Here is a 14,336-nt window from a genome sequence, read left to right as displayed (position 1 = left end):
CAAAAGCTTTGTATTTATATTGAACATTTTATAACACACGTCATCATTAATATAAAAGCACAGAATTACCCAAAGCGTACAATTCTTTCTCAATACAAATGGCAGCTGCAGTCATTAATGCTAAAACAATAATACCTATAGCAAAACATTTTTATTACTTTACCGTTTAATTAAGATGACTTAACCATTATTTAAAAATCAATGAAGATATTTGTCATGGAGTGACCCTAAAACCTGTCTTCCCTTTGTACAAGGTGCGAGCACCTTTTTTAAGTGAAAGGTGTATGTGGCAGAGACGGATGGCTCTTTGATAGAAACAGCTTAATTTAGTTCAGGTTTGCCCACTGACAATGGGAATGAGAATGTAGAGATGGGAGCCCAGCTAACAAGATTAAAGTTTTTGCAGATATCAAGTAAAGACCCTGGTCGCCTGCACCTCTGATATAAAACGCTGGATGCCACGCCTGTTGTGGTGTTCGCAGAGTCATTTCGAGCTGAGCCAGGTGGAGAATTCGGATCTTGCTGGGAACAAGCTAACTTATTAGATATGGACTGGACGCTATAGGATGAAATAAATTGCTAATAGTAATGTTGTAGGATCCTGTATTTTGTATCCTTTTGAATAAGTCTGTGTAAGGTCTAAAAGACAGAGCTCCTGGTATCAAAAGTTTCAAACCTCCCTTATCGGCCAGAAGCATCTTTTTTAATTGGACTCAGAGTCTCAAAATATTCTAATCCAGCAAGAGCAGAATGGCAGAATCTATGGAGCACAGTTAATATGCCAGAAGCAATCAAACTAGGTTTGATTATAGTAAGAAAAAAGTATTTCAATAAATAAGAAACCTAACATAATAACTGTAACTTTAACTGAATCGATTGAAGGAAAACAACTAATTTTGTGATCTCATCCTTACCTGCCTGTAGTAAAAGCAGTGTTGAAGAATACTCATTGGGTTTTGACCGATGAAGCAGGTTTTTTTTTCCGATGGTCAGCAATTTAAAAGCCAAGATTCTCTCTATAATTAGCAATCTTGTTAATATTAACAAACAAAACACCTTTTGGATAACAGAAAGTAGGAGTTTACATTCAAATAAAAATGTTCTATATATCACAGAAATTAACTCGAACCTGTCAAGAAGAAATGGGAACAAAGAGTGTAGGATAATGTTACTTAACTAAGCTAAAGATTGGTTTAAAATAATGAGGTTGTCTTAAAACCTGCTTCAACTAGTTTTGTATGAACAGAGAAAAAGGTCAGACTTAGTTCAGTCACTATAAGAATATTACATTCTAATACGTTAATTGTGGCTTGAATTTAAATGAAAATAACTGGACGTTCCACTGAAAGTTTAAATGACTTTATAACAGATCAATGGAGTAAAATTTAATTATTGAAATATTGGAATTAGAAATATGTTAGAGTTATTTAAAGTTAAACTGTTGAAAGAACATATTAAAAGTGTATTGTAACAGATGCTTGACCTTGACAATGTTGTAGACAAATTGCTAAAACACATTTCATTTAATTAAGAATTTATTTCTGTTTCCAACTAAACAAAAAGTATTTTAGACATTATAATATCAATTAAAACAAATAATATAAATGTTTAGTTTAGTTTTAGGTTTTACTGCAAATAAAACAGAGGGGCTGTTTGAATATAAGTGTAAATTGTATTTAATAACTAGTACACAATAGACTTACTGGAAGAGCCTAAGTGGACAATTAAAATAAAAACAACAAAAAAAATATGATAAGGAGCTACTTAGTCTTTAAATAATATTGTAACAGACAGTTGCTCAACTCAACCAGTTCATTTATACAGAATATACAAATCTCCATAACTGACAATGAAATAGTGAGTTTTACTATCCAGTTTAACAGACATCATTTTACCTAAACTGTGTGCAATGTGTTACTGTTTTGTTAATAGGAAATATCCACCAATGAGTGTTTGGTGTTGACGCTGAGCCCCACCTCCAACCCATGTGAGGGGGGTGTGTTTATGATTGTGCCATGGCAAAGTACTGGGTCTTTTGCTGTTGGACCTGGATCTATACATATCTAACTGGATCAGTAATAATAATGATCCTTTACAAAAGGGCTCTTCACTTTATTGTAGCCTGTATTTGAACACGTACCTGTTTTGAATACGGAATATTTAAACCTTGCAGAAACTATTTGGTTTGGACTTTACTGATGTTCTTAATTGAGCTATGCAGGGAAAGTTGAGATACACCTCACCCCGCATCTCACAACAAGTCAGATACATGATTAAGTAACAAGAAATTAAGCTTCTCAAGCGTCTGTTGATCCCCCCAAGAACTTCATCTCTGTGGCTGTTTTGGGGCCAGAGGGTGGAGCGTGTCTCCTGCGTCGGAATTCGGAAGAAATTTCCTCAAAAGTCTTCCCCTTTGTTTCAGGCACCCTCAAGTATGTAAACATTGCAAAGCCAAAAAGCATGATGGCGAAGATTATAAAGACATAGCTTCCACATAGGGCCTGTGAAAAAAAAAAAAAAAAATGTGTTGGGGTTATCTGTAGCCCTAAATACTTTTAAAAAGTATTATTTGAATACAGTTTGACATTCATAATACATTCATTTTACAGCCATGAGATTTTTTTGTCAAATTTAATTAAATCTGAATATTTTGTTCAAATAATTTAAATGATTTCCCTAAGATTGTCAGGTAAGTATCATCTCTCTGGCATTCACTTTAATTGGGATTCCAAACCTTGTTATCCTGCGAGAACACAGTACAGTTTGGATAAAATAACCTCACAAGACTATTGACAGCATAGCAACAGCTAAATGCAAGGCATAAACTGAAATGCTGATTCACTTCACTTGATTGCTGTCAGTTCTACGTCACAATTTGTGATTGAGTAATTGGGGTAATGAATGACGTTTAACACAATCATTAAACAGATGCCTCAGACATACCTCTATGTATGGAAAACACATGCCAATAATGAAGTTTGTGGTCCAGTTACAGCAGCCTGCCAAGGCTAAAGCAGCAGGACGGGGGCCCTGGCTGAAGAGCTCAGCCACAATGAACCATGGGATGGGACCAGGCCCGATCTCAAAGAAGGACACAAACAGGAAGATGGCCGTCATGCTAACATAGCTCATCCAGGAATAGGTGCTCTGGAGGGGGGATACACACACAACATATTTCATTATTAACAAAACAGGAAGGTTTTTTTTCCCCACAGGGATTACACAGTAGTTCTACACAGGTAATGCAAAAATAAACAATGAGTGAGGAAGTTTTAAGTTATGTATGTGATCTGAAGTACAGTCACCACCACTTAGAACAGGCATGTTTGTGTTAATGTGATTCACCCACAGTAAATGATGGACTCCCACATAATAACCTGACATTCAAAACGTTCCCCAGTCACCAGTACAGAAATCAAAACAACAGGCGTCTATGCGGTTAAAAATCTTTGATAAGATAGGCATTATACTAATAAAAAAATATGTATTAAAACCTATGAATGTAATAAAAGGCAGTGCGAGTAATGTAGTATAAGCAGTGTATTTGTTATTTAAATCTATATAAATGGCACATAACGGGATACAAACAGCTCAGTTTGCCCGGAATATACGGCATGCTTAACATGGTATAAACTATGCCTTTATTACTGAAATCAACAAAAATGGCAAATGGTAAATGTTATTTGCCCAATATAGTAATATAGCTGCCCGCAATAACCCTGGATAGTGTAAGTAGTGGATACCTGTACTGTAAAGTCAGATATATAGTCAACATGCAGCATTAGAAGTTTGCTTACGGTTTATCAGGATCCACCACTAGGAGGGATGGTTCTTCATGAGGTTGACCACATACTTTAAAATCAGGTGAATCGTTTTTAACTAGGCTCATTATAACTCCTTTTCATCACAACCACCTATTGCCATTTAAAGGAGATTTATACCGTGCCCCCCATTTATAAGGTGGCCCTTTATATTACTGAACAAGTTGTAAGGCGGCATGTTCGTGGGTCTCATTAGCTCCATATTGCTGATCCACTAGCACTTTCATTCTCGTTATAATCTGTAAACAGACAGTATGACAATAATGTTCTCTGTAGAATGTCTATTTTAATGACACAGTGTTAGTATTCACTCAATAGGACTTACCAATAAGACCAGGCCCACTGTCATCATTATAGCACAAAGGCACATCCCTGCCAATCCAATGAGAAAAAGATTGCGCCTCCCAGCTTTATCAACAATGAGGACCTAAGAAAAAAAAAAAGTTAGTCTGTCTGCAAGTTAGATTGAAAACTGACCTAACACTATCACATAGTGACACAGGTACAGTGTGTATTGTATTTTAATGCTTACTGTTACTACTTTGGAGGTCAATTTCAATCTATTTGATCTAAATGCATCGCCATTTACCTCTGTATTATTCCTGCTGGTTCATGTCAAGAATACAAAAAAAAAAAAAAGACTTTAAAATATTGGATTATTAGGAATACTAACACGATTTGATAGCCTTCCTAAATATGAAATCCAGAAAGAAGCCACTCCATAGGAAACCTCATGAGACAACTAGAAATCCCTATAGGACTGTTTGGACTAGGTCAGTGGTACTCACTAAGCTTTTGATTGTAAGTGGAAACAGCAGTCGGACCTTTAACAGTTTTCTGTGCTCCTTACTGTGAAAATTATATATGTTTACAAAGAAAGTTTTAAATGACCACCATCTGTTTAAAACAAAGATTCTGGGCCGGGTGATTGCCCATGAATGTCCCAGTCTAGAAGATAACCTGTTGCCAGGGTGGTACAGTGGTGATGACCTCAACTATCCCTGTGAGGGCCTCAGCTTGTCTGCAGAGCTGTTTGTTGTGCGCTGTTTGCCTAGCCTGTCCTTGACATGGCAAGTAAATAATGCCCATCACTCATGATAAAGGTTGGCTTTATTTCACATGTGATGTACAATATGCTGCAATGCAGTGCAGTCCTGCTTCACGGATATATATATATATATATATATATATATATATATATATATATATATATATATATATATATATATATAAAAATCACATAAAATGTACACATTCCAGTCAATGGAATAATAACAACAACAACAACAACAACAACAACAACACACAACAACACTGGGAAGGTGCATAGTAATACTAAGACAAACATTTTGAAAAAAGTCTCAGTTTAATCTAGGACATGTCTCCAAGTAAACTTTGGTCTTCAAGTAGACTTCAAAGAGCTTAAATCTTTCAGTATTACAATTCATCGTGATGTTTATTTTTCTATACAGTCTAATATTTCCATGGCAGTTCTTTCTGAATAGAGTTTTTTTTTTTTTTTTTTTTACTTACTGAGACCATGGTAAAAATGGTGTTAATGACACCGACTCCAATTGTAGCATACACTGGTTGGCCAACACCAGCTCTTGTGAAAATAGCTGTTGAGTAGTAAAAAATCTAGGAAAAGGAGGAAAACAACATGTGTCCACTTTTATATCAATACTAAACACAAAACATCAGGGAAATTTAAATTTAAGAAAGCTGTTGCGGCTTAAAAGAGCAAGTAGCTTCAAATTTCAATTTAGTTTTAATGTCCCCTTACATTTTTTATAACATTTTCCATTATACTGTGTGTGTGTGTGCGTGTCTGTGTGTGTGTGTGTCAGTCTGTGTTAAATGTGCTTACAACTAAGTTCAGGAGTAAAATTCTGGTGGTCTGGCATAGGTAACATGTCTTTATAGCCAATGTGTCTCATTAGAAGTAAAAGCCAGTGCCATCAAGTGATCTGCTACTCTGTATCAAACTTCCTTTTGTTTTGCTGATAATACACTGCTGTGCAATAAATGGTGCTGGCGATCACTAATACTAAGACACTGATTGGTCGCGCCAAAATGTAGTTAGGTAGCTGGAGCTTAGTCAAAGCACCTTAACATAGTCTTATCAAACAGTAATAAAACACATCTGAGAACATGAGAAAATATATTCTAGCTAATGGTTTATTACAAATCTGTATGTTAGTAGTCGATAAATTACATAGCCCACCTCCATGGGTATGAATAAGTAAATACTTTAAGAGTGACAGCTCCTATTTGCCCCCTCATTTCAGTGTACTGTTTAGTGAACTCACTGCATTGATTCCTGAAAACTGCTGTGACAGGTGCAGCATCAAGGCGACGAACAGGGGCTGCCGGTATGAGGGAGAGCGGATGAGCTGCAGGAGGGACACTTTGCTTTCTTTCATAGCTTCTTCCTTCTCTTTCTGCATCTCTGCTATGTCCTTAGTGGTGTCATATTCTCCCTTGAACCGTTTCAAAGCTAGGGTAAAAAAATAAACCCAAAGCTAAATTTCATATTGTATTAATTTAATTAAAATTTGCAGAATCCTTCATCTTACTTTTCTTCGCTTCTTCCTCCTTTCCAAGTTTGATGTAAAGGTAGCGGGGGCTCTCTGGACAGATCAGGAGCAGTACACTCTGGAGAATGGACGGCGCCCCTGACAAGCCCAGAAGCACTGGCCACATGATGTCATTGCCCAGTATAAAATCCAGACCAATAACCTAAACGAAAAAAAAAAAAAAAAAGTCAAGAAGAGCGAGACAAACCCCAAATACAAATAAAAGCAGACCCCCATTGTAGGTAGAAAAGTTGCCATTTTGTTATATATTACATGGGGTTGTGGGGCTCAAAAGAACCCACAGTGAATGTATGAACCCCACGCTATATAAAACGGGAATTTTGCCAACAAGTTACTGTCAATAATGAAATATATATATAATTTGCAGAAATAGGCCCTCGAGTAAGTTTTTGTAAAAAACGCAAGAATCCATCTAACTACATATTTATATTAGATTCTTAAACTAGAAAAGGAGACGGCTGTCTGCAATACAATGTGTACCCTGTGGTTATAACTATTATAAGATTTTTCTTTTTTCTGGTCCTGTATTTTAGTAATAAAAAGTCACTTATCTGACTTTGAACTTAACAATCCTCCATCTTAACAATGGGCTGCTGTCATTATGCTGTTAATGGGACCATTTGCAATGCTATTTCCTATGATTTTGAATCCCAAATAAATAAAGCGACTAGCGGAAAGATTCTATTTTTATAACTTGTGTAAATACAGCTATTATACTGTGTTTAACTGTCACAGTGCTGTTTTTACTTATTTTTACATATCAGAAATGCTTTCTTTCTGTGCATTGTTGTGCCATAAAGGTGAATTCAATCTCACAGTTGTTTCTATAAAGGCATAAACAGAAATTATTAAGTATGTCAGCACTATATCAAAATCAACACCTGCACAACATGCAATAGAAACATACCTGGCTGATTAAAATACCCGTGACAATTGCCAGCTGGTGTAAAGTTCCCAAGGCACCACGATAGGCTGTGGGAGCGATCTCTCCAATGTACATTGGCACAAGTCCAGAAGACAACCCTGAAGCACACGTACAAAGAGTAGCAGGGTATTGGTTGAATGACATTTAAAACATACCAGGTCTGGGTTAGGAAATAAAACAAGATTATAATCTGAACTCACAACACTGTTGAAGGCAATAGCCAATGCGCTTTTTTGTTTGGTTCGATATCAAAATTGGCTTTGAATGTTAGAAGTTATGGACTTCACATACTAACATCATATAAAAATATCTTGCACTTTCACCATTGCTTGATACACTTATAGATATGAGCACATCTACATCTGCTATTAGAACAGTCAATTTGAGCATCTCCTGGACAGAATCATACATGCCAACAGCCCCTATATGGTCGGGACAGTCCCGATTTCCGAGCAAATCCCGATGCATAGGTAGAAAATCCCGATATTTACAAAAATCATTCATTCTGCACAGTAGAGTTAGTGAAAACCGCACGCTGTGCTCTTCGTGCGGCTGACACATCTGTTGATCACTGTGTTTACTGTCATGCTGGTTGTGTGGTGTTGAGTTGGGGGGATTATATGATAGTGTTTTTTGCGTATGACCCCTCCCATGTGTATGATGCATATAACACCCAACCCCCCCCCCCCCCCCCCCCCCCCCCCCAACAACAACAACAACAAAGATGGAAAGTATTCTGAAAGATTTAAACTTATTTTAATTAATTTTAATATTCATTTTTTATGTGTTTTTACTTAATTGAGTGGCTTTTTCCTTTCTGAAAAAATCATGACGAAGTAAAAAGCTGTCAAAATCTCGACCATAATTTTGTAGCTGGTGAATATGTCCGACCTGCACATTTTGGCCAGTCGTGTAAAATGCTTACCACAGTAAAACCCCATTACAGCTCTTCCTGCAATGACCAGGATGTGTGCAGGCCCCATTTTGGCCAAACCCATCAATAGGCCTCCCACCACTGCCAGAACATTCACAGCGAACATGCCCTTTATCCTGGAACACATCCAGAGATAATCATGTTCAAACATGCTGCCCTGCACCAACAAGACAGCTACAAGCAATACATACAATGTACACTTCCAGAGATCAAAGCTATCTCACTCAGTGAGGTTTAATGATCTAAAGTGTATAATGCTTCTATTTTGCTTCTCTCCACTATATTTTATAACTACCCAGGAAAACACAGGCATGATTAATAATCTGAGATTAAGGGGCTTTTCCATAAAGAGAAATAAACAAATATTGCTACTAAAACTTTTAAGTTGATATTTAAAATATGTAATTGAGAATTTAAACGTAATTTGAAAAAATAAATAAATAAATAAAAACAACACACAATTCAATGGATATTATGCTTGAAACTTTCTTTAAAATGGCAAAATAAACACCAAGCAATCTAACTGATCCAGACCAAAATATGATCTCAATATAAACATTTAAAAATGTTTTTGCAGAATTGATTTGTTTAGCATTAATACCCTTGTTGCCCGGGTCAATTATCTATCAGTTTGTTCTTAAATAAAAGGCCCTTTTATAAAGAACTCCACTGTACCTTCCCAGGCTGTCTGCAACCCATCCCACCAGGAAGGAGGAGACCATGCCTCCAATGGAGAAGATGGACACTGACAGGGACCAGTACATTGTGACGGATGGATGGAGCTCCTGAGCCTCTGTACCATTCAGGAGGAGGGATTCATTTGGCAGCACATTTAGAACCCGCCCATAGTGCGTTTCTATAATCTGCAAAACCAAAGGAAACACTTGAAGAAAATATACAGTTGAAACCATTGAGACCACTAAATGTATTCAACCGTCGCTTTATTTTTTTTTCAAATGTTTTATTTAACCGGGACAATGTACAATTTTTAACATTCATGACAAGTCACAATACATACAAACTTGGCATTGCAACAACTACAACAAGATTAATTAATTAGTTCATGTAAACCAAAATCCCATACACTGTATTATAATTATAAATATAGCAGCTACCAAATACCAATACTGTTGTCAGCATAATAATAATATTTATTTTTATATAGCACCTTTCATAGTGGACCACCATCACAAAGCGCTTTACAAGACATGAGACTAGGGTGTCTGAACTAAACATCAGTTGCAGAGTCACTTACAACAACGTCTCACCCGAAAGACAGAGTACAAGTTAAGTGACTTGCTCAGGGTCACATAATGAGTCAGTGGCTGAGCAGGGATTTGAACCAGAGACCTCCTGGTTACAAGCCCGTTTCTTTAACCACTGGACCACAAAATTAATTTCCTTAACAAAATACCCAACCAACCCTTACGATATATTAAAATCATTATCAGAGATATTAAATTAATAATTTTCGTTAGAATGCATAATATATTACAAAACTATAAACATTACCATTATATTAACAATACAAATACATAACTACAGTTCACGATCACAGACTTGTGTTTGTTTTAATGAAATCTGTAATTTATTTGTAAAACTGTTGTAGGTTATAAAAAAAACTTTTATATCAACAGATAGTAAATTCCAAAACATGGTACCCTTAACTGAGAGAACTGTCTGTGCAAACTTAACACGTCGTCTTGGAGCTGTGCAATCACTTCCTATAAGTGCTATAGTAATTCATTACCATCTGAGCAGAGTTTTATAAACTCCTTTAAAGCCAGTCCTCCAGAGCTGTAAGGTATGAATAGTGAAGTAGCACAAGAGTGTTACCTAACACAAATAGTTGTATGTGTTTAATTGTTTTCCCCTAGTTTTATCAATACTGGTCAACAGTGACACACACACAAATTTCCAACAAAAGTATTTGGACAGTTTAAAAGAAGAAAAAACCACAATGAAAGTGATTTCTATAATTTTTAATTGTTCTATTATTATTACATAATGTGCATGCAAAAACTAAATTTTATACATTTAATTTTTCCTTGTATGCATGTTATGTAATAATTTATTATTTTATTATAAAGCTGAATCTCTACTTCAATTTATTTCAATAGAACAATTAAAATAAACTGTATAAACTGTGTAAAATGTATACACATATATATATATATAATATATATATATATATATATATATATATATATATATATATATATATATACACACACACACATATATATATATATATATATATATATATATATATATATATATATATATATATATATATATATATATATATATATATATATATATACACATATATATACACACACACACACACACACACACTGAGTGTACAACACATTAGGAACACCTTCCTAATATTGAGCTACACCCCCTTTTGCCCTCAGAACAGCCTCAATTCGTCGGGGCATGGACTCTACAAGGTGTCGAAAGCACAGGGATGCTGGCCCATGTTGACTCCAATGCTTCCCACAGTTGTGTCAAGTTGTCTGGTAGTTGATCTCTATTCCAAATTGCTCGTTCCATCTCATCCCACAGATGCTCAATTGGATTGAGATCTGGTGACTGGGCAGGCCCCTGCAGTAAGCTGAATTCACTGTCATGTTCATGGAACCATTTCTGGACAATTCCAGCCTTGTGGCATGGGCATTATCCTGCTGAAAAAATCCATTAGCAGATGAATACACTGCTGCCATGAAGGGATGCACCTGATTGGCAATGATGTTCAGATATCCTGTGGCATTCAAACGTTGCTCCGTTTTTATCAAGGGGCCCAATGTGTGCCATGAAAACACACCCCACAGCATCACACCACCACCACCATGCAATGTTGACACACGGCATGATGGATGCATGTACTCATGTGGTTTTCTCCATACCCTAGTCCTCCCATCAGCATGAAACAGCAGGAACTGGGATTCATCACACCAGGCAATGTTTTTCCAGTCCTCCAGTGTCCAGTGTTTTCGTTCCTTAGCCCACTGCAACCGCAGTTTCTTGTGTTTTGCTGAAAAAAGTGGAACTCTGTTAGGTACGACCAGTTGTGCATTCTTTTATGGGTCTTTCGGCACCAATGTTGTACTGGACTAACTGTAACCCGTCTGTTGCTCTGCACAATTTGTGTCAGCCTCCTTTGGCCTCTTTCATCAATGAGCCGTTTACGACCACTGGCCTGCCGTTGGCTGGATGTCCTTTGGGTGGTGGGACCATCCTTGATACACATGGGAAACTGTTGAGCGTGAAAAACCCAGCAGCGTTGCAGTTCTTGACACATTCAAACCGGTGCGCCTGGCACCTACTACCTTACCCCGTTCAAAGGCACTTCAATCTTTTGTCTTGCCCACTTTCCCTCTGAATGGCACACACACACAATCCATGTCTCAATTGTGTCAAGGCTTAAAAATCCTTCTTTATCCTGTCTCCCCTTCAACTACACTGATTGAAGTGGATTTAACAGGTTACATCAATAAGGGATCATAGCTTTCACTTGGATTCACCTTGTCAGTCTATTTCATGGAAACAGCAGGTGTTCCTAATGTTTTGTACACTCAGTGTGTGTATATATATATCTAGCTATCTCTACACATATGCACTTTTTAATTATTGTTATTACATACAAGTATAAGTTCTTTGGTCTTTCCTTGTTGTAAGGTTTTATTTTCTAATAAAAAGAGCCAGTTAAACACCTCTGCCACTATTTTTTACTTTAGCAGAATCAGACATGCCACTATCACTATGCCATCAATGGATTCTTTATGATGTTTATTTATCCAAACCATACTGTATTGTTTTATTGCAGGATAAGATGATTTGGAATCCCAATGAAAGTGAATGGCAGAGAGATTCCTATTTACATACAATGCATTAACCACAAGTGAGTGTAGGCCTTTAAAACAATCATGAATAATGAACAAACGTACACAGTCTATGAGATTCTCCCATTTAAAGGTGTTTGTCTTTACTTACAGTACCTTTTGAGGTGCATTGATAACTCCAAGGCTATAGCCATACTGAAATGAACCCAAAACAGCCGTAAAGACAGCCAGCATCAAAGTCCCGGATAACTGCTATAAATCCAAGGAGAAAGGAGTGAGAACACAACAGTTAGCATTTTTTGGCTTAATTTATGCATAACATGGCTATGTTTACAACAAAAAAGGTAGCACAGTATGGTTGTGGCACTATTATTCATGGGGGGAAAAAAACAAAAAAAACAAACATTTTGACCCTGTCCCTTTTCACCAGGGCATGGGTTTACACAAAATCTTAATTATGATAATTAAGGCGGGATTATTTTGTCTCTCACTCATTGTGAGAACCATGCTATTAATTAAAACTGCAATGCATTAACAAGGGTTTTTATGACTTTTTATAGAAACTTTCCATTTTTATATACCATCCAGGTTTACAGCAGGTGCAATTGGAATGTTTTACTTGTCATCTCTGAGGATGGTTAAATGTAATTACTTGTTAAATGTTTCCATTAAGATTCCCTCGTAGCACAAATGAGATTTGTGTATCTGCTGTACAAAAGTTGTGCCACTAGGCTATCGCTACTGAATCCATTAAGGTTTATTTATTAAACTATATATTAAATGTGTTTCGTGCAGTCAACTAATATAATTTTGAAGTTTTACCAAATGTGTATGGTAAAAAAAAAAAAAAAAAAAAAAAAAGTACGATTCTTAACTCTAATGAGCTTTGTACTGTAATTATATAAAAAAAACTAAGTACGTTTGTTTTAAAAATCTTTTCAAGTGCAGGATTCAATGCTATACTCTTAAGGAATAAAATGAAGGCTTTATTGAATGAGCTGCATGCAGAGCTCATCTTGCTGCTGACATTTCAGTGGTTTTATTAACACAAGTCTGGAGATGTGTAGATCTCAACTTTATTTTTTGTATTTGTAACTGTGCGGAATTCCTAATAATGTACTTTTGACAGTCCTGGAGGAGCACCGATGTAAGCTTTGTGCTCTTTTGCTGACTTTTTTTTCTTTATACTTTTCATTGGATCTCTGAAATTTGTTCTGAAGTTGTGCAATAAGCATGACTTCACACAAGACTTGCAAGAGGATTGCAGAAGATAAGAAAGTTTATTTCTGTCTCAGTAAGATAACGATTCTTCAATTTGTCCCTTAAATTTGATGCATTTTAACCCACAGAAAAATGTCAATCATACCATGCTTGAAACATGCATTTCTAAAACCTACAAACATATAGTACTTTTCAGCATTTTAGCAAAATGAAGTAACTATAGTGGATATGTTTCTGGTGTTTTATACTTTCTCTAATAGTTAGGAAATGAATTTGAATAAGGGTATATAGCTTGCAAGACCAGATTAAAACTAAAATGCCTTTGGAATAGTTCTTACAAGGTAAATAGTTCTTAATTTTCATTTCCTGAAGCATATTTATCAAGTAGTGTCAACATTTGTCTCCAGAAGCTGACATTCTAATTCATCTCAATAGCCAAAAAAGAAACAAAGGCCTCTCCATTATCGCTCAGCCACAAATGCTTTCATTCAAAGCCAACACTATTTATAATTCCATTAACGTATTGTAAACTTCAAAATAAAGTGCCAAATCTCTCTGAGCTAGTTTGAGAAAATAAACCCTGTTACCAAATCACAGACCATGAGAAAACTTGAAACATGCTTATCTTGCTTGCAAAAAGCAGGACTTATTAAGTAATTATACTGTTTGGATATGGTGTCATTTTTATGCACCAAAAATACATTGTAGGTGGTAAGTAAGTATTGCTTGTCTTTACACTAGAATACCTTTTAAACTCAACCGTGTTATTGGTAATTGTTGTGCTACAATAAAACAAATGGATTTAGAGTAGTTAATAAAATATTTAAATTCATTTTATATTTTATATAAATATATATATAAATATATAATATATATAATATATATATATATTAATATATATATACAAATATATATATATATAATAATATAATCGATACAAGTTATATATAAATAAAGATATCAGATCTGATTTAATAATGGAATGAATAG

General features: G+C 35.7%; 1 protein-coding gene across 1 annotated transcript; it reads right to left on the bottom strand.

Annotated features, from left to right (window-relative positions):
- Positions 1 to 1,936: 1,936 nt before the first annotated feature.
- slc2a2 (solute carrier family 2 member 2) lies at positions 1,937 to 12,403 on the bottom strand. Its single transcript, XM_041269649.1, has 10 exons — positions 12,282 to 12,403; positions 8,953 to 9,140; positions 8,269 to 8,393; positions 7,326 to 7,441; positions 6,398 to 6,560; positions 6,131 to 6,318; positions 5,355 to 5,459; positions 4,147 to 4,248; positions 2,944 to 3,147; positions 1,937 to 2,501 (listed from the first exon to the last, which is right to left on the bottom strand). The coding sequence occupies exons 1-10, from the start codon at positions 12,357 to 12,359 to the stop codon at positions 2,298 to 2,300; spliced, it is 1,473 nt and encodes a 490-aa protein (XP_041125583.1). The 5' UTR covers positions 12,360 to 12,403; the 3' UTR covers positions 1,937 to 2,297.
- Between the last annotated feature and the right edge of the window lie 1,933 nt (positions 12,404 to 14,336).

The sequence above is a fragment of the Polyodon spathula genome, chromosome 14 (assembly GCF_017654505.1).
Source record: "Polyodon spathula isolate WHYD16114869_AA chromosome 14, ASM1765450v1, whole genome shotgun sequence".
NCBI lineage: Eukaryota > Metazoa > Chordata > Actinopteri > Acipenseriformes > Polyodontidae > Polyodon > Polyodon spathula.
Note: the sequence above shows the minus strand (reverse complement) of the source record. Positions and strands in the feature narration are given on the sequence as shown.